Source organism: Mytilus edulis, chromosome 10, assembly GCF_963676685.1.
Source record: "Mytilus edulis chromosome 10, xbMytEdul2.2, whole genome shotgun sequence".
Taxonomy (NCBI): domain Eukaryota; kingdom Metazoa; phylum Mollusca; class Bivalvia; order Mytilida; family Mytilidae; genus Mytilus; species Mytilus edulis.
In genome coordinates, this window is record NC_092353.1 from 11,035,886 (window position 1) to 11,063,155 (window position 27,270).

The 27,270-nt window shown below is 32.2% G+C and overlaps 2 protein-coding genes across 3 annotated transcripts; one reads left to right on the forward strand and one right to left on the reverse strand.

The window, feature by feature from the left end:
* Nucleotides 1-1,542: 1,542 nt before the first annotated feature.
* Nucleotides 1,543-13,705, reverse strand: LOC139493375 (V-type proton ATPase subunit E-like). The gene is made up of 9 exons (XM_071281744.1): nt 13,562-13,705; nt 12,666-12,731; nt 11,328-11,437; nt 10,677-10,743; nt 9,928-10,017; nt 4,782-4,850; nt 3,965-4,059; nt 3,295-3,382; nt 1,543-2,482 (listed from the first exon to the last, which is right to left on the reverse strand). The coding sequence occupies exons 1-9, from the start codon at nt 13,592-13,594 to the stop codon at nt 2,420-2,422; spliced, it is 681 nt and encodes a 226-aa protein (XP_071137845.1). The 5' UTR covers nt 13,595-13,705; the 3' UTR covers nt 1,543-2,419.
* On the forward strand, nt 13,685-26,337 carry LOC139493374 (uncharacterized). 2 transcript variants are annotated; one of them, XM_071281741.1, is made up of 5 exons: nt 13,685-13,799; nt 19,091-20,276; nt 20,870-21,108; nt 24,217-24,360; nt 25,137-26,337. In XM_071281741.1, the coding sequence occupies exons 2-5, from the start codon at nt 19,112-19,114 to the stop codon at nt 26,127-26,129; spliced, it is 2,541 nt and encodes an 846-aa protein (XP_071137842.1). In that variant the 5' UTR covers nt 13,685-13,799; nt 19,091-19,111; the 3' UTR covers nt 26,130-26,337. The 2 variants fall into 2 exon arrangements, with proteins under 2 accessions (XP_071137842.1, XP_071137843.1); XM_071281742.1 differs by having other exon boundaries at nt 13,699-13,823.
* The last annotated feature ends 933 nt before the right edge of the window (nt 26,338-27,270 follow it).

Consider the following 27,270-nt stretch of genomic DNA (forward strand, 5'->3'; position numbering starts at 1 on the left):
TTCAGTAACTTTTGAGTACTCTTTACTGTTAGGCTGGTACTTGGAAGAACTAAACTGACAAGTCTAGTTGTATCATATTTAAATTTAAAGTTTGTTCTATTGTTGGTACATTACACCACCTTTAATGGTTAGGAGAAGGTGGAGTGCTCACAAACATGTTAAACATGGCCACGTTCTATATGTACCTGTTCCAAGTCAAAAGCCTGTAGGCTAGCAGTTGTCAAACTCTTGTGGTCTGTCCCAATTGTTTTTTTCCAATAATTCATTGTTTAAAGCAGATTTTCTCTTATGAAATGTTTCTCAATTTATCAATGTGTGGCCTTCTTTTGCTCATTGTATAGAGAGGCTTTTGCTCTTAGTTAAAAGCCTTACTTTGAAGTTCTATATGATGTTTGAACTGTATTGTCCACATCCTTGTCTTTGGGTCCTTTGCAGATAATATTCTCTTGGAAAATTTATCAAATCTATTTTTTCTACACAAACTTCTTACACATACTAAATGTGCATGTTTTCCTGTCCTGTGTAATATCATAGGAACAATCACAAATCTTTAAACTGAACTTCGATCCTCAAGTGTGAAAGTGAGGTTAAGGCCATGTAATTGTCACATACTGTCTAAAAAAGGTCTAAACATGAAAAATAAATTTTTTTTTACCTACAGGAAAGAGAGAATAAGATATGAAGGTAACATTTTTTTGTTTGTGCCATTGCTAGAAAAGTAATACTCGTACCTCCTCTGTAACTTTATCAAATGAAACACAAAAACTGAAATAGATGCACCACTTGATTTCTAGAAGAATAGGATACTTCTGTTAATCATGAATAAGTTAATTTAATGACAATGTATAATAAAATTGAGAATGGAAATGGAGAATGTGTCAAACAGACAACAACCCAACCAAAGAGCAGAACACAGCCAAAGGCCACCAATGGGTCTTCAATTCAGGAAGAAACTCTCGCACCCAGAGGCATGCTTCAGCTGGCCCCTAAACAAATGTATATGTTGTGTACAAGTTGTAATGTTGTACAAATTTGTTTTGTACAAGTTATCAGTGTTTTATGAACTGCTGAACACAAATGGATGATGCAAGCACACAGTCTTTTGTTTTGCATATTTCTGTCTTATTTTGACAACTACATGATACAGTCTAATACTGAGCATTGCCGCATTGGTACAAAAAAATTACAAGACCACAAAAAGACTTGATATAGATATGAATATGGTATAAGGAAAAAAATAAAATTAGAATTTAAACCATTCACATATCCTCATTTCCAGTTTGAGGACAAGGAGAATAGCATTAAATGTTAGGTTGAAGTATATAAATTTGAATTTAAAATATTAAACTGGTACATTTTAGAAGATAAAACTGTATCACCTGGTGCAATAAGGTATGTGTCAAAAAACTTATAACTTGTACAAAAACCCTGTACAAATTATAATTTGTACAAACTTACATATTGTACACAAAATATACAAGTTCAGTGATAATGAACGTCATACTAATCCTCATGTGTAATGTTGCAAAAATAATAAGTCTGTTTACTTTTTTATATTTATTTTACATACAGACAATAAACAATTAATTTTTTCTTCCAGAGAAATGATCACATGATTAAAATGAAAATATCTATATAAACTTGATTACATATAACTTAACATACTTCACTATACATCTTAAACAGTGTCTTAAATCATTCAGTCACTACAATTTACCTACTTCATAATTTGAGACTTTATCCATAGGAATAGTTTCATTAAACTTTGTGTGTATTTTATCCATTACATAATAAATGTTCAATTGCCCATCTTTAAAGTTACATTTTCCTGTCATACACAAACTTATTTATTTATTTTACGCAAATGCAAACATGTTACTTTTATAGTGGTTGTATGTTTGTTAAAACTATTACAGATTTTTTAATATCAACAAAATATTACATTCCAATGATATAGAAGTTACTTTAAAGGCTCTAATCCTACGTTTCTATTGCAATTTGACTAGAATAATGATTGCAATGACAATAAATTCTGAATAAAATGTTTTGAGTAATTGACATTAGATTTCTTTTAAACCTCTACACAATTTTGTCTTGCACTCTTGTTACAACATACCTACCAACATTTAAACTTGTAATATGTTTTTCATTTGTACTCAATGTTATGTGTAATAGATTTCAGGAGACATAATTTAACGTCCCATCAATTACCAGACAACAACTTAGATATTATCTATTAGGTTTCAAGAAAAACACAATTAAGTTAAAGACAGTAACTACTATAAATACAAGTTAATAAGTTTCAGTATATTAACCTAATTGTACAATGGAAATTTACTGTAGAAGTGTTCATACTAATATTCATTACTCAATCTAGCCTAAGATAACAGTCATGGAATGTTGAATAAGATCTGCATCCTTAATCCATAAATCTCCTGTTGGGATTCTTTCCAAAGAGAATGTTCCTTAATTCTGGTACCATCTGAAAATACAAACACAGATTAGAAACATTTATTCATTAAACTCAAAGGTCAATGAAAACGTCAGTAGAAACCTAATAAGGATTTGATCTCCAGCATTCGTAATGTGAATTTGCACAAGTTTTGAACATTGTTATAAAAGAGCAGAGTCAAATTATTCCCTGCAGTGTACATATTTTATATGAGAATTATACACATTAGAGCTCAAACAATGCAATTTTCCATATCATTTATATTTTCTAGGGGCATTACTCTTTAAAGAATACTAATCTGCACTGATTTATGTGCTTGTCCTGAGATATTTCTGATGTAGACCTATGCAATAAGTTTCATAAAAATCTGACATACATTTTCCATATTATTGTTCCAAGGAGCATTACTCTTTTAAAAATAATTGATCAGCACTGACTTTTTAACTTGTCTCGAGACATTGCTGATATTACCTTTGATATTAGCTGCATAAAAAATTGAACATGTGAGAGCGCAAACAATGCAATTTTTTGTATAATTAATACTTACAAGAGACATAACTCTTTAAAAATAATTCATCAGAGCTGATTTTTATACTTTTAAACCTGTGATATAAGTTTCATAAAAATTTGGCAAGAATTGTATGAGTTAGAGTGATAACAAGATTGGACAGACTGACAGTAGCCCAGTATTTCCATGTCCATCTCAACACGTTGAGAAGGGGTCAAAATAGCATATCAATGGATTCGACACAAGACAACATTAAAAAAGTCCTCACCAAATACTAAATCATTTCAAATCAGAAACTTTCACAAGATGAAATTTTAACAGTTTTACTATTTACCTGTTGACTAATTAAATCCAATCTGGTTTCTAATGTATTCTCTACTCTCAATTTGTTGTTAACTGCTAGTAATACAACACCTCCAGATCTGTAAATAGATGGAATTACATTATTGACTGGGAAAAAAAGGAGGAATACACTGTTTATTCAATAACTACAGTAGGTATTGCTACTGTTATAGCAGATGTAAATCTCTTATAGATTGAAGTTAAATATAATTCTAAGAGATTCTAAAATGATAATAAATCAAAGTTTATTCCACAAGTAGTTCTGTGATAGGTCTTTTTAAAACTCTGATGATAGACAAAGTGGCTATATAGTTGTAATGATTTTAAAGGATGTGTCCTATGCTTAAAAATTTATTATTTCTGGTAAATTCATTCTTATGTTTTGTTGGTGTATTTGTGGTCCTCAATAAAATCATGTACGGTACAATTAATAAATTTGAGCTGCAGGTGACAATTACATGCAACATGCAAATTTGATATTGTCAAAGCAACCAATAAACTTGATCATTGAACTTTGTGCACAGCATGGTGTTGTTTATTCTTATGGCTGTAATTTACATACAGAAACAACATGTCCCTCTGTCTGTTTTCTTCTATTCTCACCAACAAATTCTGAATACATGTTTTTAATGATGGAACATTTGTCCGTCAATGATACTTACATATCTGGCCCTAGTCTATTTTCCTGGTCAATTGTTACTATAACATTTTTCTTTGTAGCATCTTTGTATTTCTTAATTACTGATGGCAGTAATTCCTACAAGATAGTAATTTTAACAATTACATATGTGGCATAAATCAAAATTACACGAATTGTTTATGTTAATTACAGATATTTGTACCTGGCTTGCTTATACCTATATAGTGTAGAATCATTAATTTTAGTTGGGTTAAAATTTCATGGTTTTGTCTCCATACAAGATTTCATGTGGATTTAATTACATGGTTGCCAGTAAATGGAAGTGATAATATATGAAGGTTTAATTTTCATGCCGGTTTTAATTTCGTGGATATATATTTTCCACTAACACTGTTTAATAGACAAAATTAAATCCTGCACGAACAGAAAGTAAGTTCAAGCATTTAAATAGTTAGTATTGTTACATGATTTGTTTAAATAAAATAATCAATAAAAGACTTCAGTATAAATCATCTCACTGTTGTCAGTAAATGAATTCATAATTCATCTTCTGATGAACCTAATCTGACAAAATCCATCTGTATGAGACCACTTTGATTGAATAAGGTATGTATTTGAGACTTTACAGTGGAAAATGTTACATAAGAATGATTAAAAGTTTTAAGCAATGCTAAGAATATCCTCACAGCCAATATACTAAGATTCAGTTTCCTGTTGCATTGACAAAAATACTTCTCTCATCATATATATGTTTAAATAAATTTTTAAGTAATTGGAGGATCAATAAATCTAAATAAAAACAGCAAGTTATCACAAAATCTATGGTTGAGATGACAAACCTGTACAGCACTGGTATCTTCTGGTTTACACATAACTTGTACTTTTCCCTCTAACAGCTGGAAAAGACCCTGGAAAAATAACAATAAATCCTGAATATACAGTTTGATATAGATATACCAGATGCACCGCATGGTGCAGCTTTATACGACGACAGAGTTCGAACCCTGAACAGCTGGGGCAAGTATGGACACAACATTCAAGCTTGATACAGCTCTGAATTTGGATTGTGATTAAATAGTTGACACAACATAGGTTTCTAACACAGAATGAATGTGGTCTTAACACTTTCACTACTGATTTTATTTTTTCCGCGGGTTTCTGTGGCCGAGGCAAATTTGCACGCTCAGATTCCCCAGCCTGAATTAATTTCGTGACCGGTGCTTCAAGAAAAGTTACAAATTGAAAAACGTGCTGTAACTCGAGAACGCAGTCTCAAATCGCCTAAACAACTGATACAGAAGTTCAAAAGGTTGCTCTGTAAAAGATTTTCCTAGTGAATTAAAATTAAAACAAAAAATAATGTCTTTACAATGCTTGAAAGATCGAATTTTGTTACCTTTTTAGCTCAATGTTGCCGACATTCGGATGTACTTTTTTACGTTAAAAATGTGTTTAAACGGATATAATTCAGCAAATCATTATAACCGAGTCTTCTTATTTATCTTATCACTCGTGTTTGTCATTTAAACATCGTTTATAGCAAAACCGAAGCTTTTTATCTCTCCTAAATAAACCGTTTGACTTTTCGTTTCCGACCGCCATTTGTATTGATGAAAAGAAATGAAAAGACAACTCTGTTAATCGACGAACGACTACTCGTTTTCAAAGTGATAGATCATGATATGATCATATACTCATATACGGATACGTTGTTGATATTGTAAACACTGGTATTAAAGAGTTTTATTAAACAAACAAGATATGTTTGTTGTTTCATTTTCCCTGGTAAACATAACAATACTTTATAAAAAAATAAAAAAAAATCTGCTAAAAAAAAATATTTTTGATTCAATCAGACATATATATATATACGTCTCTGGTTCAATTAGTCTGTGCTGCCTATTTTAGAAGAATAAAAAAGCAGAATATAGTTGGTCATGATTATCTTTTATAAGTAGATAAACAAAATGGATTAATTATTTACCAGGGTCAACCATTATATATATAAAATATACAAGTATTTTTGTAGTTGGTCTTTTTTTCAAAGGTTTGGTGTTTTTTCAACTTCCTCTATTACCATGATTACCAATATGCAACAGCTTTGTTCTAGATTTTCTGATTATGTAATTTGAAAAACTTTTAATCACTGAGTATATAAAATATATTAAATTACTATTTTAATTATGATAGATACTTTAGTTATCATATATATGCATGTACATTGTAATCATGTGAAGAATAATCACTTACACAATGAATTTCTACTCTCATTACATATGTACACATATCTGTCATATTTTTCATCCTTTCTTGATAATTCAGTGCAGTTTCATTTTTCCCATATCAAGTCACAAAACTTTAGATTTTGATAAAAAATTAAGCAATATTTTCCCATTTATATAATCAGTATTACAATTAACTAAGAGAATTTGATAACTAAATTATGAACTTTCAACAATAAAATTTTAAAGAACAAATTGAATACAGAAAACTTGACTTCTCTCTTTATTGTTCCAGTTTGAAGGCATGTGTGTGAACTTATGTCTAGTAATGGCCTTACCCTGCTTACCCCAGCACAAAATATTTATTTATCAATCCTTTTTACCAGCAAACAAGAAAACTGAAGAAATTTTAGGTTGGATGAATGGTAAATAATATGTAGGCATTACAAATTTAACTATCCCAAGTAAAATGAAATATACTTTTTTGAGCCATTGCAAGGTTTTTTGATAATATCAATAATACTAGATGTATTGGTCAGCCACCCCTGTTTGAAGGGTAGTCAACAATGGCAAAGGGGTAGTTTAACCTCTTATCTTGCTAACTGGCCAACATTTATTACACATTTAACTTGACCAATATATATATATTATATTAACAAGATTGAGACATTTGTTTTGTTCTTCAGAGTTTCAACTAATGAAACAACAGGTTTAATATTACAGAAAGGATCAACATTTTGTTCACGTAATCAAGTTTCATTTACTATGATGGTCAGAGAAATGAAGGTACCATAAAATATGGGTATACCTGTCCCTAATCATTGTACAAGAAAATATTGAGGTGACCATTATTGGATCTGTTAACCAATACAACTTAGTAAATGGTATGCAAGACCAAGAAATGCTTTCATTTCTGATTTGTAGCTCCAAGGCATTTTGTTGTCATTTGGCCTTTGCCTTTGTAGTGAATATGAAAATAGGGAGATGAGGTATGATTGCCAATAAGACCACTATCCACCAAAGTTCAAATACAGTGGATGTAAGCAATTATAGGCAACCATATGGCCTTCATCAATGAGAAAATCCCATAATGTAAAGTCAGCTATAAAAGGCCCACCAGACATGAGAAATATTAAACAATTCGACTGAGAAAACTAACTGTCTATATATATAGCTACATGTACTTGATTACAAAACAATTAATCTAAAATGAAAATGACAGACATGAACCAACAACAACCAGTGAACTACATGTTCCTGACTTGGGACAGGCACATAATGAGTGTGGCAGGGTTAAACATGTTTGTGAGCGCTCAACCTTTCCCCCTTATCTGGGATAGTGACATAACAGCACCTTTAAAAATCAGTGGAAAGCTTAAAGTTATCAGTTTTGTTGATTTAGAATGCATTCAAGAAAAGGATTGTCCATATAAAGTTGCCCTAAATCTGACACCTCCTTTCCAGTACCCATGATATGACCTAGCCCAGTATTCCCACAAGGGGCAAATATATGTGTAGACTTTTTCAACACTACTAATCTCATTGTTTGTGCCACCAATCACCACCATCTCCTCACCAATTAATATTAACCTCCTGTTCCCCTTTGGCTTCCTCATTATTTGACTCATTATAGCCCTCACTGTCATCTTTCCCCTGCCCATTCTGACCAATTCTTAACCTTTCCTCATTAAGTAAGACCTCTTTTCCGGCATCAGTTTCACTGAACCTGCAAATTCTACATCAGTTTCGTCTGACAACATTTTCACACTGAAATACTAGCAGACAAAGTTGCACTTCCTAAACTGCTTTCAATTTCGTGCATTGTTCTCCCGTACATTCACAGACCTATCCACTTATTTCACCCGATAATCAATCAAAGTATATGTGTCACCCGAGTACCAGCTTTTCAAAGCCATGTCTCTGTTCCCTCGAAATCGAGAATTGTTTTTGTAGCAAAGCCATGAACGCGAAAAAAAACTTACTTGTCTAGTTCCGATTTGTGGGGGGAATAAAAAGATCGCTATCATATTTATTTAAGATATATTGAACCATTTATTTTTATTATATAGTTAAAACTACCTAAGAATAATAAAGGGCTTCATCAAAACACAGAAAACAGCTGTACTTCCACTCCTCGTTATCGAGAGGAGCCATTATGACCTCAAAACATGTTTCCGGTTCTAATTTTAGAAAATAAAATTTTCCGATTTGATTTATTTACCTTTCAAGATGTTTTAAATGCTGTTGAAGAACTGAAATAATACCCTCAGATATCGTAGATTTTAATTGAAACATTGATTTCAACTGTTAAGAACGGCAAATAGCGTAAAATTGCGGCTTTTATTGGGACAATATTTATGTATCCTGAAGGATACACTCGCCCTGCGCATCGTGTCTCCTCAAGGATACATCCGCCCTGCGCATTGTGTATCCTCAAGGATACACTCGCCGCGAAAGGGTTAAACTTAAAAACTTAAAAATTTTAAATTGGACATTTACCTATTATGGTCCAATATCCAAAATCTAAATACATGGTTAGATTCAGCATATCAATGAACCCAAAGAATTCAATTTTTGATGAAATCAAATAAAGTTCAATTTTGGACCCTTTAGACCTCAATGTGAACCAATTTGATAACCGGGCCCAAATATTAAAAATCTAAATACATGGTAAGACTCAGCATATTGAAGAACCCCATATATTCAATTTTTGTTGAAATCAAACAAAGTTTAATTTTGGACCTCGATTTGGACCAACTTGAAAACTGGGCCCATAATCAAAAATCTAAGTACATGTTCAGATTAAGCATATCAAAGAACCCCAAGAATTCAATTTTTGTTAAAATCAAACTAAGTTTAATTTTGGACCCTTTGGACCTTAATGTAGAAAACAGGACCAAAAATTAAGAACCTAAATACACGGTTAGATTTGGCATATCAAAGACCCCCAATAATTCAATTTTTGTTAAAATCAAACAAAGTTTAATATTGGACCCTTTTGGCCCTAATTCCTAAACTGTTGGGACCAAAACTCCCCAAATCAATCCCAACCTTCCTATTGTGGTCATAAACCTTGTGTTTAAATTTCATAGATTTCTATTTACTTATACTAAAGTTATGGTGCAAAATCCAAGAAAAATGCTTATTTGGGCCCCTTTTTGGCCCCTAATTCCTAAACTGTTAGGACCAAAACTCCCAAAATCAATCCCAACCTTCCTTTTGTGGTCATAAACCTTGTGTTTAAATTTCTTGAATTTCTATTTACCTAAACTAAAGTTATAGTGTGAAAACCAATGTGTCTTCGGACGACAACGCCAACGTCATACCAATATAAAAAAAATCTTTTTGCGGATGTATAAAAAGCAAGATATACATGCCATGCTAAAAATAATGTTGCTATACTATAAATTTTAGACATTTCTGTAAATTTATTATTAGAAAATTGTAAGAAATGTTGTCACAAATAAAATATATAAATAGTGATTTCCTGAAATGGCAATGACTATCTTACATTTTTATCCATTGTGTATTATGTACAATGACAATAACCGATGAACTAACAATTTCTGTAACCAAATCAGTAAAATGGATATTAGTAACCTTCAAATCCAAAACTGATGGTGGAAACTTTTCAAATAAAGAACTGTTATTCCTTTAATCATGTTAATAATGCAGTAATCATAAAATATTCAAAATTTAGCATTTTAAAATGTTCATCCCTTTATACAATAAAGTCTTAAACTCTTTGCATATGTAAATTTACCTGAGTGATCAGACCTTCCAATAATTTCCTGTATCTAGCTTTATCCTTTGTGATATTGTGTAGTTTAGTTCTGGCTTCTTCTAAAAGTTCCTGAAAGAGAATTAGAGAATATCATGTTATTGTTCTATGCCTGTAACATTCTGTTGTTAATTGAATATTATAGTCCTTCAAGAAATTTACGAGTTAACATGATTTATGAGTTTAACTACCCAATATACGTAAACCTACAATTTGAAAGAATATGCAGATAAGCAAATGCATTTAAGAATGAAACGAAAAGGACAAGATGCACAGTATAAGTCAATGACATGAAATTACTACATGCACTAGTCCACAAGCAAAGCACTTGTTCCTTTGTTTTCTTTTCTTGAATAGTTGTAATGAGGTGTTAAAACTCTGAGCAAAATCCCAAATCTTACTGCAAATTCAGGTTGACTATTTATGTATGCAGTTATGTAATTATGATTAATACAATGTGCTTCTTCAGTTACTAAAAAAGAGAAGTTGTATAAAGTCTAAGCAATTTGTTATTACTCATTTGTATCATGAACATGTTGAAAACCAAATTATGCAGTATTTACATTTTACAGATTATCATCCAGAGTAATGCTGGTCAAATAGAACCAAAGACACTGCACAATCTTCTTCTACATGCATGTTTTAAGGAGTTAAGAACTTTTAAAAATATTTCATGCCACATATGATTTTCCAAATAATTTGAGATTAATACAGGTTCACTGAATATTTACCTTTAATTGATCTTCTCTTGCCTTCAGAATCTTTAATCTTGACTGATTCAGCATGTTGGAGTTTTGGCTGAAAATAAACCATTGTACAATTCTATACTGATATTTTTTTGTTATCTAATCATTTCTCTGGGTAAAAAAACGAATTCTGCAGCATTCTGTTTCCTATAAATAAAGTCACATGTACATGCAATCCATAAATACAAGGTGATTTATATTTGTATTTTTTATATAAGTTTCAGTCTGAATTTTGCTAGTATTTTCATTTCTTTAATGATGCTCTACATGTAAGTAATTTTAATATTAAGTTTAAAGCCAAATTATGATGTGGTAAGCTTGCTCAATCATCAATGATGTTCATGTGTAGATGTTAGTTAGTATACTTATAATTGTTTGTGCATATGTTTACACTCACATCAAATTTGTATAGTAGCTTACATCTATATCATGTTCATTGTATGTTTGTTTATACATATATACAATTCATTCCCTAATGTTTGGTGTGATCCAAGACTCTGTATGAAGGCCATACTTTGATCTATAATGGTTTAGTTTTATAAATTGTGACTTGGATGGAGAGTTGTCTCATTGGCACTCATACTAAATCTTCTTATATCTAATTAAAGGATGATCTGTTGTCAAAAGTCCACCTACATTTTCTTTTGTAGTTCTACTTGTTTTTCTTTCTTTTCATAATATTCCATGATCTTTACTCTGTGTTGCTGTACAAGTCTTCCCTTTTCTATATTAAATTCTTCCTCGGCCTGTAAATACATCATAAAATTAAAGTTATTGGGTACAACTCTTTTTTAGCAACTTTCTACTTTTTGTGAATCTAAGTTAAAATGTAATGTTAAGCTTGTGTGTAATTTGGTCATCTTTGTCAAAAGAAATCATAACTGTCACTTAATCTTTGATAACAACCATGTATTCATTTTTATTCAAGGATTTGCTAGGTATAGTACAGTGTACACCAGGAATTGAAATCATTAACAAAGTAAAGGTTTTATACAGGCTAGCATGCATATATGGGGTAGTATACAAACTTTAACAAAACCACAAATTTAAATCAAATATCATGAATATTCATCATGGATTACGATTTCCCCCATTGAACCAAAATTGGTACTTTTTAAAATGAATGAATCCACAGTATACATGGTATTATCTTAATTTGCCTGAATATATATGAGGCCAAAACAAATATTTGTCTGTTTAAGGTTACATACTTTAAAAAAACAGGGTAAGTAGGTCTGTATTTCCATTTTAATTTATTCTTTCATTTTATTTTTTGTGACATGATTTTGAGTCATGCCATTACGTCTTGTTGTGGTCCTAGTTGATCATGGACCAAGTTTACCCGTATTTTTAATGATTGGATTATTTCCTTTTGTTCATGGTTGTAAAAAAATGGCGGCAAAGTGTTTATTTCATCACATGAGTCGTGAATTTCCATAAAACAGCTATCATATTCAAGATTGTGAGCATTTGGATGTATCAGGCAATTGATTTATATTATTGGCAACACTAACTTCAATTTTGACACAAGTTCAGTTTATTTTTCACTTTACGACGGAATTAAATGACTTGGAGACAGCGCTCAAAAGTAAGGTCGGTCAGGTAACCGTAAACAGACATACATGACATATATATTTTTTTGGGGCCCGACGTGTATGAATTAAATCAAACCAGTGACTATTTTTATCAAATGTCTTACGATCAAAATCAACTTAAGTTCAACAGAAAAATTCATGACTTTTTTGGGGGGTGAAAAAGTGTCAACCTGTTGACTATCAAAGTTCAAAGTTGAACTATCAATTATGATCATGATGAAACAAAGGTACAATGTACATGTATATAATAGGCATTTTAGGTCTAACAAAGGATGGTTGTACATAATGTACATGTGTATGTCTCTTATTCATCTTAAATTACATTGTGCATAGATAGTATGGATGAATGACAGTAATCATGATTAAGAGAACACTTTACCTTGGCATCAATTTCTTCAGCTTTTTCATTTGCTTCTTGTTCTATAAAAGCAACCATGTGCTTTATCTGAAATTAACATAAAAGATAGAAAATGAACAAATAGCATTTCATGGTAATGATTCAGGTATCCTAGAACTAGTCTTTTTTAATAACTACTACATTTAAAGGGGCATTAGCTGTCAAATAGGACTCTTCACCGTTAGGTCAGCCATGTTGGACAGGGGGCAGATTTTCATAATGGAGGTAAAAATGGTGTGAAAAATATGGGAAAACATCATTACAATAGAGCAGTTGCTTGGAAACAGGCATAGGATTTCCCACACCTTGATACTATTTTCACCTCTTTCAAAAAAGTCTGCCCCTATCAAATATGTCTGAACCAGAGTTCCGTCTGAGTTCGTGAAATCTTTTATTCCCTGGTGGTCCTTGAAGAAAATCTACTGGTCCTCACTATTATTTCTTTTGAAAAATGCTAAATTTGTGTCAGTCCTTTGCAAAATTTTGGTGGTAAAATCCTGAGGACTAACTGTGAAGAGCCCTATTACATGTATTACAATTAGTCTGAAATAAACAGTAAACAATGCATGTAATTGATAAAATAAATCAGAATTTTAAGTCTAGACACCATCCAAATAACTATCTAGATGACCACAGAAGACTGCCGGCAGTCACATAACTTGATATATACATGTAGTAAACTACATAGTAAATTCAAAATACTAGTATATTCAATGATTGTCTCACAATATTGTTTTATCCAGGCAGGGTTTGAAAACAATTTAATAAAATTATGATTTTTAGCAGTACCCCTTTTCGCTTATCAAACTTAATAATCGAGGTCGACGACAAATAGAAACGAACACTTGAAATTAACTCAACAAAGTAACAGTACATACCTGTTTCTGGACGTCTGCATCACTGAGAGCCATTTTACCAGCGATAAACCAAGAAATTCAGTTCCTTTTCGGTTAATGTGTCGTCTAAAATCTCGTGATTGCAGTCGACCTCAAAAACTATGACGTATTTCACATTTTGGAACTTCCGCTTTAGAACAGACGAAAGTTTTTGTCGAAAGAGAAGTATTCTGCTTGAAATGACGATGAGAATGGAGACTGTTACAAACTAAAATCACCGGTAAAGACAATAAATCAAATACCGGTTGATTTTTTACCGCAAATTTGCACATTAAAAAAAAGTTTCTAAATGGGTAGCACACACTGTTGATACTGCTTGGAATCAACCCAGTAACACTATATAAATTTTGCTGGTAAAACTTGTTTCCGGTTGACAAACATACATGATTATAACTTTATAGTATCTAGAAGATTATAAGATATATTGGTGGTATAAAAATATTAAAAACAAAATGTGTGGTTATTTTGATAATGTGTAAATTAAACTTCTGATACTTTTAGTTTTAAAAAGAAATAATTCATCTTATCTATTTGTCCGCCAATACACCTTATCGCTAATCCCGGCTGAACAAGCCGCTTGAACTTTTGATGCATACAACAATCATTTTTCCATTGTGGCGTCAGATGTTTTGTTTTGTGACGTCAAAATTTTATATATATATATATGTAACACTCCCAAACGTGTCCTTCCCACCAAACGTGTCCGATTCTCCCAAACGTGTCTTTTCTCCCTAAACGTGTCCGAAATGTACACTATTTCCCAAACGTGTCCGATTTCATAACCCCCAAACGTGTCCGATAATTGTTGTTCGCCAAAACGTGTCCAATATTTAACGCCAAAACGTTACACGTCTTTTAGCGCTTTTACATGTATCTCTTAAATAAAATCGCTGATAATGTTTACGACAATTCTATGATGGGTGACACACGTGATGAAGATGTCATTTATCAGATTAAGTTAGTTTGATGTAGGTTTTTAATGATTATAATAATTGCAAAATTAATCTGTTATTATTAAGTAACTTTGACTGCAGTTTTTTATTGTCCAGTTGCAAGTATTTCATATTTGTTTAGAGCGAACATACACATAGTTTTGGAGTTGAATTAATCGTTAACTTTGTTAATTATTTTGTACTTATAAACTCCGATGATGCCTTTTATATTTATCCGAATATTGCATGGCAGGGTTTTAACAGTATTTTTTTAACTTTTGTCAATAGTTTGTGTGTATTTCAAAAGCCCATCAAATTATAAACTTGTTATCCGGGTTTTTAATAAATTTTAGGTTTCCACCATCACTAAAGGCACACGATAAGAAACATAACGTCCAGTGCCAAATATTTCATGCATAAGTTTTATAGATTCTTTTTTTATGAATATTACTGTTATGTGATCAACGCCGGTTTTAAATGCAAATTTATTTTGTAGTGTATAAATAAACTTTAGAATGTTGATAACGTATTGTCCAGTTGCAAGTACTTTATGCATATTTAGAGCGCACAATAATTTTGCAAGTTTTAATGTTTTTACAGTTGTACTGTACACATTAACTTTAAACTAAACTTTAAACTGATGATCGTGTATTGTCCAGTTGCAAGTATGTCATGCATATTTAGAGAGAACATACAAGTTTTAATGTTTTTGCAGTTCTATTTAGAGAGAACATAGGCTACCTGTTTTTTTTTTTTTTTTACATTTCAACATACATGTTTTAATGTTTTTACTGTTCTTTTGTTAAGATTAACTCTAGACAGTTGTCAGTATTTCATGCATAATTAGAGAGAACATTAAAGTTTAAAGCGCAGAGAAAGGGACACTTTGACCCGTTAACTGTACTGTTTAACTCAACATGTTTGCTTACAATTTACAAACGAAATAGCCGAAATGACGCCCCCACTTTAAGCCAGTTTAATTCTTCCGTTTTGAAAAAGTACATTTGCTTTTTCAACCTGCCCACCGTGGGCAGCCCACCCGTGCACACTCTAGCTATAATCTCTTTTTGTGTAGAAATAGTGATTACAAATGCTTTTCTGCTTATTTCAAGTGATTGTAGTCATTGGACTTGCAAGTCTTTAGATTAAACAAAAGAAATTGCATGCCCACTCCTATGGGTTAGCAGATTGGACAAGGTAGAAATTTTGCCCACCCGGTGCCCACTCCCATGTCGGGCCGGTGGACAAAGCAAAATCCACCCGAGCTGTAGTGTACTAACGTGCTTATGTATATTTTTAATGAAATGGTAAAATTAGTATACGTTAATGAAATTGCAATAACCAAATAACGCTTGATATGGACACGTTTTGGGGATTGGACACGTTTGGGGGTTAGTTGAGAAATGGACACGTTTGGGCGTTTATACAAATGACACGCTTTGGCGCAGTTTTCAACTAGACATGTTTGGGGGAATCAGACACGTTTCTGAGTGTTACATATATATATGTGCTGTCTGTCTATGTTTGTGTTGTATGTGGAATTATAGTTATCCCGTACCATTGTAAACTCCTACCAACGTCAACTCGGACCACTAAAAAAAAACCTCGTATCAATGCAAACTAGTACCAACTTATTTAAATGCATTTGATTGGTGTTTAATGATGAATGTATACTGTTATTTCACTCAATACAATGTACCTCTTAAGGCCAACTAAAATTAATAAGTAGATTTTCATCCAAATTTTTGAAAAAAATGGGGCGGGTGGGAGGATTTTATTTATTAAATTTTATTTCATATGAAACCCTCGTCATGAGTTTTTCAGACCGCGGGGTATATGCTAGTGGGAAACAAGCTTGTATAATGTATATACATGCTGTATAAGGAATCCTACACTATTTTTCAAACACTTGAATAAAAATCCCTGATTGGCAACCACTGTTATACATGCAATTGCCGCTTTAGAAACCTATTTATAGTAGACATCAAAAAGAAGAGAAATGCTCTCTTCAGTCTTCAGTAAGACTACTAGTATACCTACACCACATTTATTTTGCTTGATTTATAAGCAATGGTTTGTAGTTGTCATAAAATCAATTAAATGTTTTGGTACAATCGTATGCAACACAAGTATTACGAGTACAGAATAAAATGTAAACTCAGTGTTGAAAGAAATTATGATGTAAAACATGAACTTAACCAAAAAATTAGTTGTGGCTTAATGACTAAATTGATGGTAGGGACAGTGACAGAGGGTGTTTGCTGTTTGTCAACAAAAACAAAAGCCATGGGTGAATAGAAGGGCTTGTTTAATTAAAATGCGTGTTTGTCGACATTTTTTTTCCAATATATGGTCGTTCAAACAAGTTCGTGCTTGTATCAATTTCTTTAATGCCTTCTTTAATCCAGTCATGTTTTTGTACCAATTAGTTCTACGATTCTTGCGCTTTGGATATCATTCACAGTCCAAATTTCCTGACACAAAGTCATTGTAAAAAATGAAGAAAAAAACATGATTTTCGATTCACTTGTGACTACCGGTGACTACCACAATTTGCGTTCAAGGACAAGGCGTTTTACTCGTAACTCGAATATTTCATGCCCTTCTCGTTATCAATCTCTATTCTTGGTAGATGATGTTGTCATCATAGAATGCATAGAGCAGCAGAATATTTCGACTTAATCATTTTCGATGGGATTACTCCGGCGAAGAAATACAAAAAAGAAATTTGAAACAGGAAGTTTTGAATGAAACGAAATTATTGATGGTTCCTGGTAATGGACATGACCAAAATCCGGAAATCGTATTTTTGTTAAATAAAAAAAATCGGGGCGGGACGATTTGAGAGGGGCGGGCGGGGATGAAAATCTAGCAATTAATTTTAATTGGCCTAAGTCTGTAAAATGTATATATAATTTGAAAGTACAATGACCAATTTGTAGCTAATGTTCCTTGCGTATTGGATAATTAAGAAATTACATTTATATTAGTGTCTATGTTATAAAATACAACATATTTTTGTCTAAGTTTTCATTAAAATCCAGTATAAATTCAAGTAATTCAACTTTTTTTTTACTAAAGTTTACAAAGAAAAAACACCATTAAATAAACATTCGTATTTTTATGCCCCACCTACGATAGTAGAGGGGCATTATGTTTTCTGGTCTGTGCGTCCATTCGTCCGTCTGTCAGTCCGTCCGTTCGTTCGTTCGTTCGTCCGTCTGTCCCGCTTCAGGTTAAAGTTTTTGGTCAAGGTAGTTTTTGATGAAGTTGAAGTCCAATCAACTTGAAACTTAGTATACATGTTCCCTTTGATAAGATTATTCTAATTTTAATGCCAAATTAGAGAATTTATTCCAATTTCACGGTCCACTAAACAGAAAATGATAGTGCGAGTGGGGAATCCGTGTACTGTGGACACATTCTTGTTTAATATATTTTTAATGGTACGAGTCGACTTCCCAGGGTACGACTTTACGTTTGTAAGAGTTAACTTTTTTGGTACGAGTTAACATGGTACGAGTTTTCGGTGGTACGAGTTAACTTGCTTCCTTGTATGTGTATCTGATGTTATTACATGTATGTTTTGTTTATTTTCTGTTCCTGCAGACAGTGTAAAAATAAACTAATTTACAATACAAGGTTTATGCATTAGGGCTTGAAATTATATTGAATTTACCACGATTTGGCTGTTAATAGTTATGCTTTATATTTTGTCCTGAACAATATAGCTATTGGTTTTCGTTTAGTATCAGCTTTTTGAAAAATACCATAGTCCTATTTTATTCAGTATCATAGTATTTGGGAATCGTTGAAACTTCAAGTCTTGAATTATTGACGTCATATATAACAATCTCTTTTCCTTTGTGGCGTCACACATTCTCTATCATGTCTATTGCAACATTTAAATTATTAGGTATTGTAACCTTTGTAATGTCCACTAATTAAACAATCAAATAGTGATAAGGTTGCCTTCAACAATAGACATTATCACTATTTGGAAATCTGCTATGGTTGACCGAGAATGTGCACCTCTTGAACTATTGATGTCATACAGTGGTGGTGTCAGATGTTTTTGATTGTCAAAATTTTAGGGAAATCTTTATCATTGTTTATGATGTCCAGTAATGGCGAACAAATAGCAATAAGGTGTATTAGAAAAGGCGTAAGTTAATTAAAGCCAGCTTTTTAAGGCCCTGACATTAAAAATGTGAGGCAGTTCCAAACAAGAAAACCATGAAAACAAATGATTTGATATATAGCAATTCAATTTAAGAAAATAAGTATGACAGACATGAACCAAAGACAACCAGGACAACCACTCAATTACAGGTTGCAATATATATATAATTGCTTTTGGGGTACAAAATAGCATATTTTTCAGGATCTAGATAAAAGATTAATGGCCCTTTAGCATTTCAAAAGATAATTGATCCATCATGGAAAAAAATCATGAGATTAGCAATGATGAATGTTATTAAAGGCCCATCTTCATGATCTTAGTAACGTTACCAAAATACATTTTTTTTTATCATGTTTATACAAATGGTTTTCAATATATGTATGTCTATTTTTACAGGATTAGAATGATGATAAGACCATGGCATGCAAGGAACTACATCATTCCAACAAATCATTCAGTCCATCAACTGATACCTCCAGTCCTTCACCTGAAAGTTTTGCATTTGAAACCAAATTTATTGTCCTGAATTTTATTGGTCAGAATCCACACGAAAGGCATCCTGGCTGTGTTTATTCATCTACCACATCAAGTGCTGCATCAGACTCCAATCCATTTCCTTTTCATTCTAAGAATGGTCATCAGTCCTTTCCAACATCACCACGGAAACTAGTTAAAACACATAAACTAGGTCATTTAGATTCATCATTTCATGCCTCAGAGGACAATGTAAACTATAAATATAAGAAGGAACACAAGAAGTTAAATGAGCCATCCGTAGAACCATTTGAAGGACATTTAGGTGACAGCCAACCTACCAAATCATCATCTGCTGATAAAATTCATGATAAAAGACATTTTAAATCTGTCTCCCTTGATCATGGTCTAAACCAGGGCCGATATTTTCAGGAATCTGATAGCTCCCCAGTTACTGATGTTGATAAGCCATTTGTTTCTGGAAGTACTCCCTTCTTGAACTACAGACGATCTAGAGTAGAGAGCGAGTTGAGTAGTGAAGTAGGTAATCTGAGTTACACTAGTGATGCTGATGATGAGTATGAGTCTACTACATCCAGTTTATTTAGCAGTTTTACTGAGCCAGGTGGGCGTGGGAGCAGAGATCAAAGGTTGTCTATTGTGAAGAGTGAGAGTGAATTGGAAACAGATGTTAGCACAGTGGCTGGTGACATTTCTACTGATGGAGTTGGTCTGGAAGATGATATCTTTCAGGAAGAACAACCTATGTTTAGACAAGAACAATATTGCATAGCACAGATTGGAAATGAGGGAAAATTATCTACGCATTCCAATGATCAAGCACCAGAAAATTTACAGTCACCTACAGAAAATCTTCCATCAAGTAGTGAAAAGTTAGGAGTAACTGAATCAGAGAGTGTATCCTTAGGTATTGGTAGCAGTAGTGGTACCACAGATCGATCAGCTGATCGTAGCAAGTTACGTTTAATTATCAGAGACCAGCAGGAATGGGAAGAAGAACAGAGAACAGAGATTCGTCAAGTCCTTTCCACTGTACAAGATGAAGTCAATACACAGATGCTATTTTTGGAATCAGAAGTAGATGAGGGTAAATAGTCTAAGCAAACCCTTTATTTTAAGTTTATGATGATATAAGATAAAACTTGATGAATAAAATTGAGAATGGAAATGGGGAATGTGTCAAAGAGACAACAACCCAACCATAGAACAGACAACAGCAGAAGGTCACCAACAGGTCTTCAATGCAGCCAGAAATTCCTGCACCCAGAGGTGGCCCCTACAGAATACAGGATACACAAAAATATATTCACCAATATATCATTTGTATATGTTCCAGTCCAAATTGAGAATGAATTTTTCAATTCATCGAAATAAGATTAAACAAGATAAAATAGATCTTAAAAGCATGTATTTCTATTTATTTTTCATTTCTTAATTTCTTCAGGAAATAAAACTAGTTTTATATCACTATTGACTGTTGAAATTAAACTTTGATCAACAATTTGTACATAACATGGCATAATATTTTGACTAGAAATGATATCATACATGACTTTATTTAATTGGTATGAATTCCAAATATGATTGAATTATTAAACAATGACCAGTTATTTTTTGTCATACTTAACTCTTTCACTGTTTCTCTCTGATATTTAACCAACCATAACTGATATTTTTCAGCTATCAGAAGACATTTAATTACCCCTGGAGAATCCCCTTTTATTGCCCCATTGTCTCCTCATACTGAAGCAGCCCTGACCTTAGCCAGAATTGGTGATGAGATTAAGGATTTCTATGGTGACCGTTTGACTACAGCAGTGGCAGGGCTGTGTACAGAAGAACAAACTGTTGTCTCGTATGAAAATTTCAGATGTGTAGCTTGTTCTGTGATTGACCAAGAAGTTCCAGGCTGGAGACAAGTATGTATAACTATGTCAAACAACAACACAAACACTATCAATAGAAATTTCTGTATACTATAAGCATGCATGTAAAAAGTAAAATAACAAAAATACTGAACTCTGAGGAAAATTAAAAACAGAAAGTCCCTAATCAAATATTAATGGCAAAATCAAATGATAAAACACATCAAACGAATGGACAACAACTGACATATTCCTGACTTGGTACAGGCATTCTCAAATGTAGGAAATGGTGGACCTGAACCTGGTTTTATAGCACTGAACCTCTCACTTGTATGACAGTTGCATCAAATTCTATTATGCTTGGACAAAACAGACATAATAGGTAAAATTGTCAAAATAGGGATACAGCCATCATCACAGTGTCGCAATCTCAATAGAACAAAAACAAACAAATACATAACAAAGAAGCACAAAGAAGGAAATATAAAATTCAACAACTACATGCATTGCTACTAATAGATGTATTCAAAATCAACCCAAATTACTGCATGGCCAGGTTCACATCAACTGGAGTAGAGAGTTGCGTGTTTGACGTTACTGAACGTTACATCACACAGGAAGAGATACAAAAATAATTTTTGTCATTCAAAGTATTTTCAATATTATAATAGAACAATAACATAATGTCATTATTATAGAACAATATTCAATAACATATCTTGTGGGATGTTAAAAGTACAAAACTACGTCATATGTACCAAAGAAACACAAAAAGTGGCACATACAAAGCCCACCAGCAAAAATGATAGATATTACAAACAACACATTGATATAAAATAATTTTGTAGTTCAAAGTATTTTAAAAATCATAATAGAACATTAAGATAATGACATTTTAATAGAACAAAAACATACTGACGGGATGTTTAAAAGTACAGAGCCACATCATATGTACAAAACACATTGATGGGATGTATAAGTAGCGAGCCACATCAAATGGGTATTACCGAAATATAGACCAAACAGTAAAAGTAATATTAATAACAGTCTTCATGCTTAACCATAAGTCCTAAGGCCCAGGCTTGTAAAATTGCTTTCGGGCTTGTAAAATTGCTTTAAGGCTTGTAAAATTGCGTACAGCATGTAAAATTCTTCTTTACAAGCCAACAGAATCGAACTAAAATTTTCAAAAAATTGAGCTTAGGGCTTGTGGACTCAAAAGATAATCGTGAAGGCTGTAATAATAGAACAAAGACAAATAAAAGAACAGTAACACATTATTAAGATGATAAACAACATCAGTACACAGAATCTATACACCTAGACCATCATGTATTATTTGAGAAGTTGATGCGGAATATATATCAGCAAGGTCTTGGTACCTTCTGATGAACTTTTTTTTTGACGTTCTTTAACATAACCCTGGTTCATCAACTTTCTGCTCAGACACTGGTGTGTAAACACATTGTTAGTTAGTCTCTTCAAAGTTTTGGTAGTTTAAGTATCTTATATACAGGTATAGTAGTTTGTTTAATTTACTTTAAAGGGGCACTAGCTACGATATATATAAAAAAATAAAGTATGATTTTTTTTAGATCAATCATTAATCAAATTGGAATAATGGAATAATAATTTGCTTTTAGCAATCAATTTCCTTTAATTTTGTTGAAATAAGCGATTAAACATAATTTTTGACTGATTCACTTGCAAGTGAAAACGTCATCATCATTCTAACCGGTATTCATGTGAACTTCAAGTTAACCCCTAGCTAGAGATTGACAACGCATGCATTGTACGTGTACTGGTTATTTAAAGAAAAAGAATGTCAACAATGAAAGTGAAACTACGGTAAATCATTTGATTACTAATTCGATGAACATAAAATCATTCTTATATGGTTAAAAACAATGAGAAACATCTATTTTTAATCTATAAAATAAAATCAAACAGACCTATAAAAATGCAATTGCACGTGTTGGTTTAATCTATTCGTATCTTTATTTTTGTTTACATCGCTTATATGGTCATCTGAGGTCAAATCGATAGTTAATTAGATGGCGTCTGGACTAAAATACACACGAAACGAACCTATATATTATCTACCCCATGCTCTGTAAACTGTCTATTTTAGACTTTTGATAGTTTGGATAAATCTTTTACATTGTTATAAACCAAATATGAGAATTTGAGTCTAACCGGTTACAATGAATTTGACAGCTAGTGCCCCTTTAATATTCAAAAGCTTGTCCATTGTTTCACTCAATTTTTTTACCCGTTCGCCTTTTCTCTCATTTATTTAGTTTTACTTGATATTTAATTTAAAGTCCTATGTCAGAAGAAAAAATTAGTTTGAAATAACAAATAAAGAAAAAGTTGGCGCAGATTAAGTAATTACAATCATGACAATAGGGACTGCATATATATATGCCTTCCAAATAAATAGTATTTTTAAAAGAAATCAAACAATGTTTTTATTTTATATTTAATTAAAATTGCTTTATATTTAAAAAGGTCAGATATATGAATAGCTATAGTTATATTGTGACATCTGTCTTGCAGCAAAATTTTATTGAGAAGTTGTCTTTTTGGCTTTGTTGGATGTTGAACTATGTTTCTAATAAATAAGTACTTGCCAATTAAGTTTATTTTTACAACAGGTAGAAATAGCATGTTTACTGTCAACAATTTCCACTTAGTTATTAAAAACCTAGAGGACTAACATGACTAACTGCAATTGCTGGAATGGTTTTTATGCCTCGTGTAGGTATGGTACAATGCTCTCGACACATAGAACATCCCTTTCAAAATATATAAACAACCCATATTGCATATATGGCCTGTTCCATGTCAGATTTGATGCCACTAACCAACATATCCTCTCATTCTACCTGTTGCATCGCTGTTTCCCTGCCCTGCACCTCTGTTTGCCCATTTTGCAAAACCTTCCTATTGAATTTATTATTTGTACACGTATGTTCTCTTAAACACTAAATAACTCATGTAAAGCAGACATACAGCAATTACATAATAACTTTTTGAAATTATTAATATATTCATGATAATGGACAAAGACATTTGTAAAGAATTGAATGTTTATTGTTCAACTGACACACAAAAATGCCTGTTTTGTCCTTATAACAATACAAACTTTTTCATTTTTAGGTAGCTTTATTGTTGGTGTATGGACAAAGTATAGCCTGGAGAGTAGCAGAGTTTGGGTACACAGAGTTTGGACACCTGGTAAACAACACAGTCCGATTGATCTCAGAGTTATACTCAGACTTTATCACATCACAAGGAGGATGGGTAAGTGGGAATAACTATCCTTGCCCTTAGGGATTTCAGATTTTTTTGCATGGAGTATGAAATATGAATTTATGAAAAACAAATTTAGCAGACATGGGAAAATATCAAATACAACCACTGAATTACATGTTCATGTTCCTGACTTGGAAGAAACTGGCAGGGTTAAACATGTTTGTGAGTACTCAACCCTCCCCATGACCTGGGACAATAGTATTAAAGCACAACATAAGAACAAACTATACAAGTCAGTAAAAAAAGTGCTTAACTCAACAGATCGATACAAATCAGAAAAACATCTAACAACAACACAGACCACATGGACCAGACGTGGGAGGGTATTTATACATCCCCAAAAAATCAAACAGTACTGCCAGTTAGTTTATAGCCTGTGACAAGTAAAACAATCCTGTTTCTAAGATTAATACATCAATCTGAACACATCCAACATCCATGGATTTGATGTAGAGATTTCATTGACAATCAGTGAAAAACATGACGGGCAATGCCAAAATACAGGTATCAACATATTGTAGTGGCATAGCAGTGCATGTGTAAACAATAATATTTAGCATTGTTTTAATTTATTGGTAATAAAATCAATATTTATACCAATAAAAACAATATTTAAATATCTAATTACAGTATTGAATTCAAAACCTTTTAGAATGTTTATTCAAGGGATTTACATGTTTACCTGGATCATTCATATGTCAATGTACATGTATGTTATGAGAATTCTAGATGGTACGATGATTTTAATGCTTAATCTTCTTCAGGGAGCTGTAATGCAGTATGATTCCAGCCTGTCATCCTCTCTCAGTCCACATAATAGTTCTTCAGAAAACACTTCACCTCGGGAAGAGCCTGATCAAACGACAGAAGAGGTTAAACTTGTTATTTTTGGAAAAGACAAAGTGTCTGTAAATCAAAAGATTTCTGTGCAGGATAAATCTTCTGGAGATCATATGACTTTTGTTCCGCCACCAGATGAGTCTGCATGTGATCAAATCATTAATGAAAATCATCATTCTCACGATGAGCACAAAACAATATCATTGGCCGATATACTTATGACCTTTTCATCTTCTGATCATATAGAAAATAATCAAATAACTGGTGAAACATCAGATAGATCAGCTGACTGTCATGCGACCTTTAAACCACCCATGGACGAGTGTGCTCAATTCAGAATCACTGATGATACAGAAAACAATAATTCATTAAAACCATTAGTAGACAAAGATAATCATACAGTTTCTAGTCCTGATGTAAGCCAAGGGAACAAATCAGACCACAATATTAATCAAAGTACTTGTTTACCTCCAAAAAATGATCAATGTTTGTCTCAGCATCATGGCAATTGTTCTTCTAGTGATCTCCCGTCCAGCAGCAATCATAATGATGCCAGTAACATTAATAGTATTTCTGACAATGATTCTCATATTTATGATGCATCAGAGAGAGAAGACTCTGATAGTACTGTCTTATTTGTTCAAAGAAATAGTTCTTCTAACAATAACACATCTCACCAGGAGACTGTAGAAAGTCAAACTCAGCATGGGGATATACCTCCAGAACAGATGATAGAATATGATGAAACTTCAGACATATCACTCAATGGTGACCATCATGCACACTATCATTATGAGACACAGTCTAGTGATGAGAGTTCTGACATGTTTGCAAGATTTTTTAGCATCAGAACTCTTGCTACTTTAGGAGTGTGTGCTGTTGGTATCATTGTTACTATTGCTACTTCTCGAAGATAGCTATTATACATTCCATATTTAAATTTGTTCAAAAGTTTGATTATTTTTTCAAATATATTTGAAAGTAAAACTTTCTGCATATTAAATGAGGTTTAAATCTATATCAAATCCCCAATAATTTTACGCATGAAAAAATTAATGATATTTATTTATCATTTTGCACTAAATTGATAAATAAATCAGCATTTCAACTTTTGATGACAAAAAAGTATCATTTGTCCATGTACAGTCTAAACTGGGTTTTTCTATATTTCAATATTTTTTAGGCTTACCATATCAGTTATGTAAAAGTTATGCCTGATTTTGTTATCAATGCACAGTTTATTTGGGTTTTAAGCAATACATAGCTTTTCTATGCAAAAAAACAATTGTTTGCATAATTGATATTTTGAAATATTTGATCTTTTTCATTTAACATCTATATGGATGCGGCAACAAATAGTGTTTTTTTGGGGCAGACAACATAGCTTAATATAAAAACTGCATCAATGCTATCCCAATTCAGTATCTTGTCTCAAATCAAAATTAAAGTTTTCTACCTTTATATAATAAAATTCTTATTGTACTTAAAATGATCACTGAATATTTTGTTTGTTCATTACCTTAATTATTTTTGTTACATAACTTATGGACAAGGTTGTTATCAGCTTTTAAAAGCTTTAGAACTTAAAAAGAATAAATGAAGATTATGATCTTGATAAAGAAAGTCGATGATCTTTTAGCCAGAAAAAGATATTAAATAATTTAAATTTCATTTTGTCATATATTAATTGGATGTAGTTTAGTAACTTCACTTTGAGCTTTGGAGTTTGATGATGCTAGTTGCTTTAAATGTGCATTTGACTGATGTTTTCTGCTTTGCTATGTGAACAGTTTAGTAATTTGTTAACTTTTCTCATATTCTTGACATTTACATATTTGATATGTGAGCATTCCAAATGAGCATTAACTGTTTTTACTCTGTTGCGTATTTAACAATGTTATTTTGTTATATTTGTTATATACATATATGTATTATGTATATAACAAATTGGTAAAAACCTAATTCGTGTAAATTTAGTAAGTTTAAGTTTTGAGATGTACAAAGGTGAGGTTTTGTAATTTGTCAGATGTTTGGACTCCTTACTTAGCTTTTCCCTAC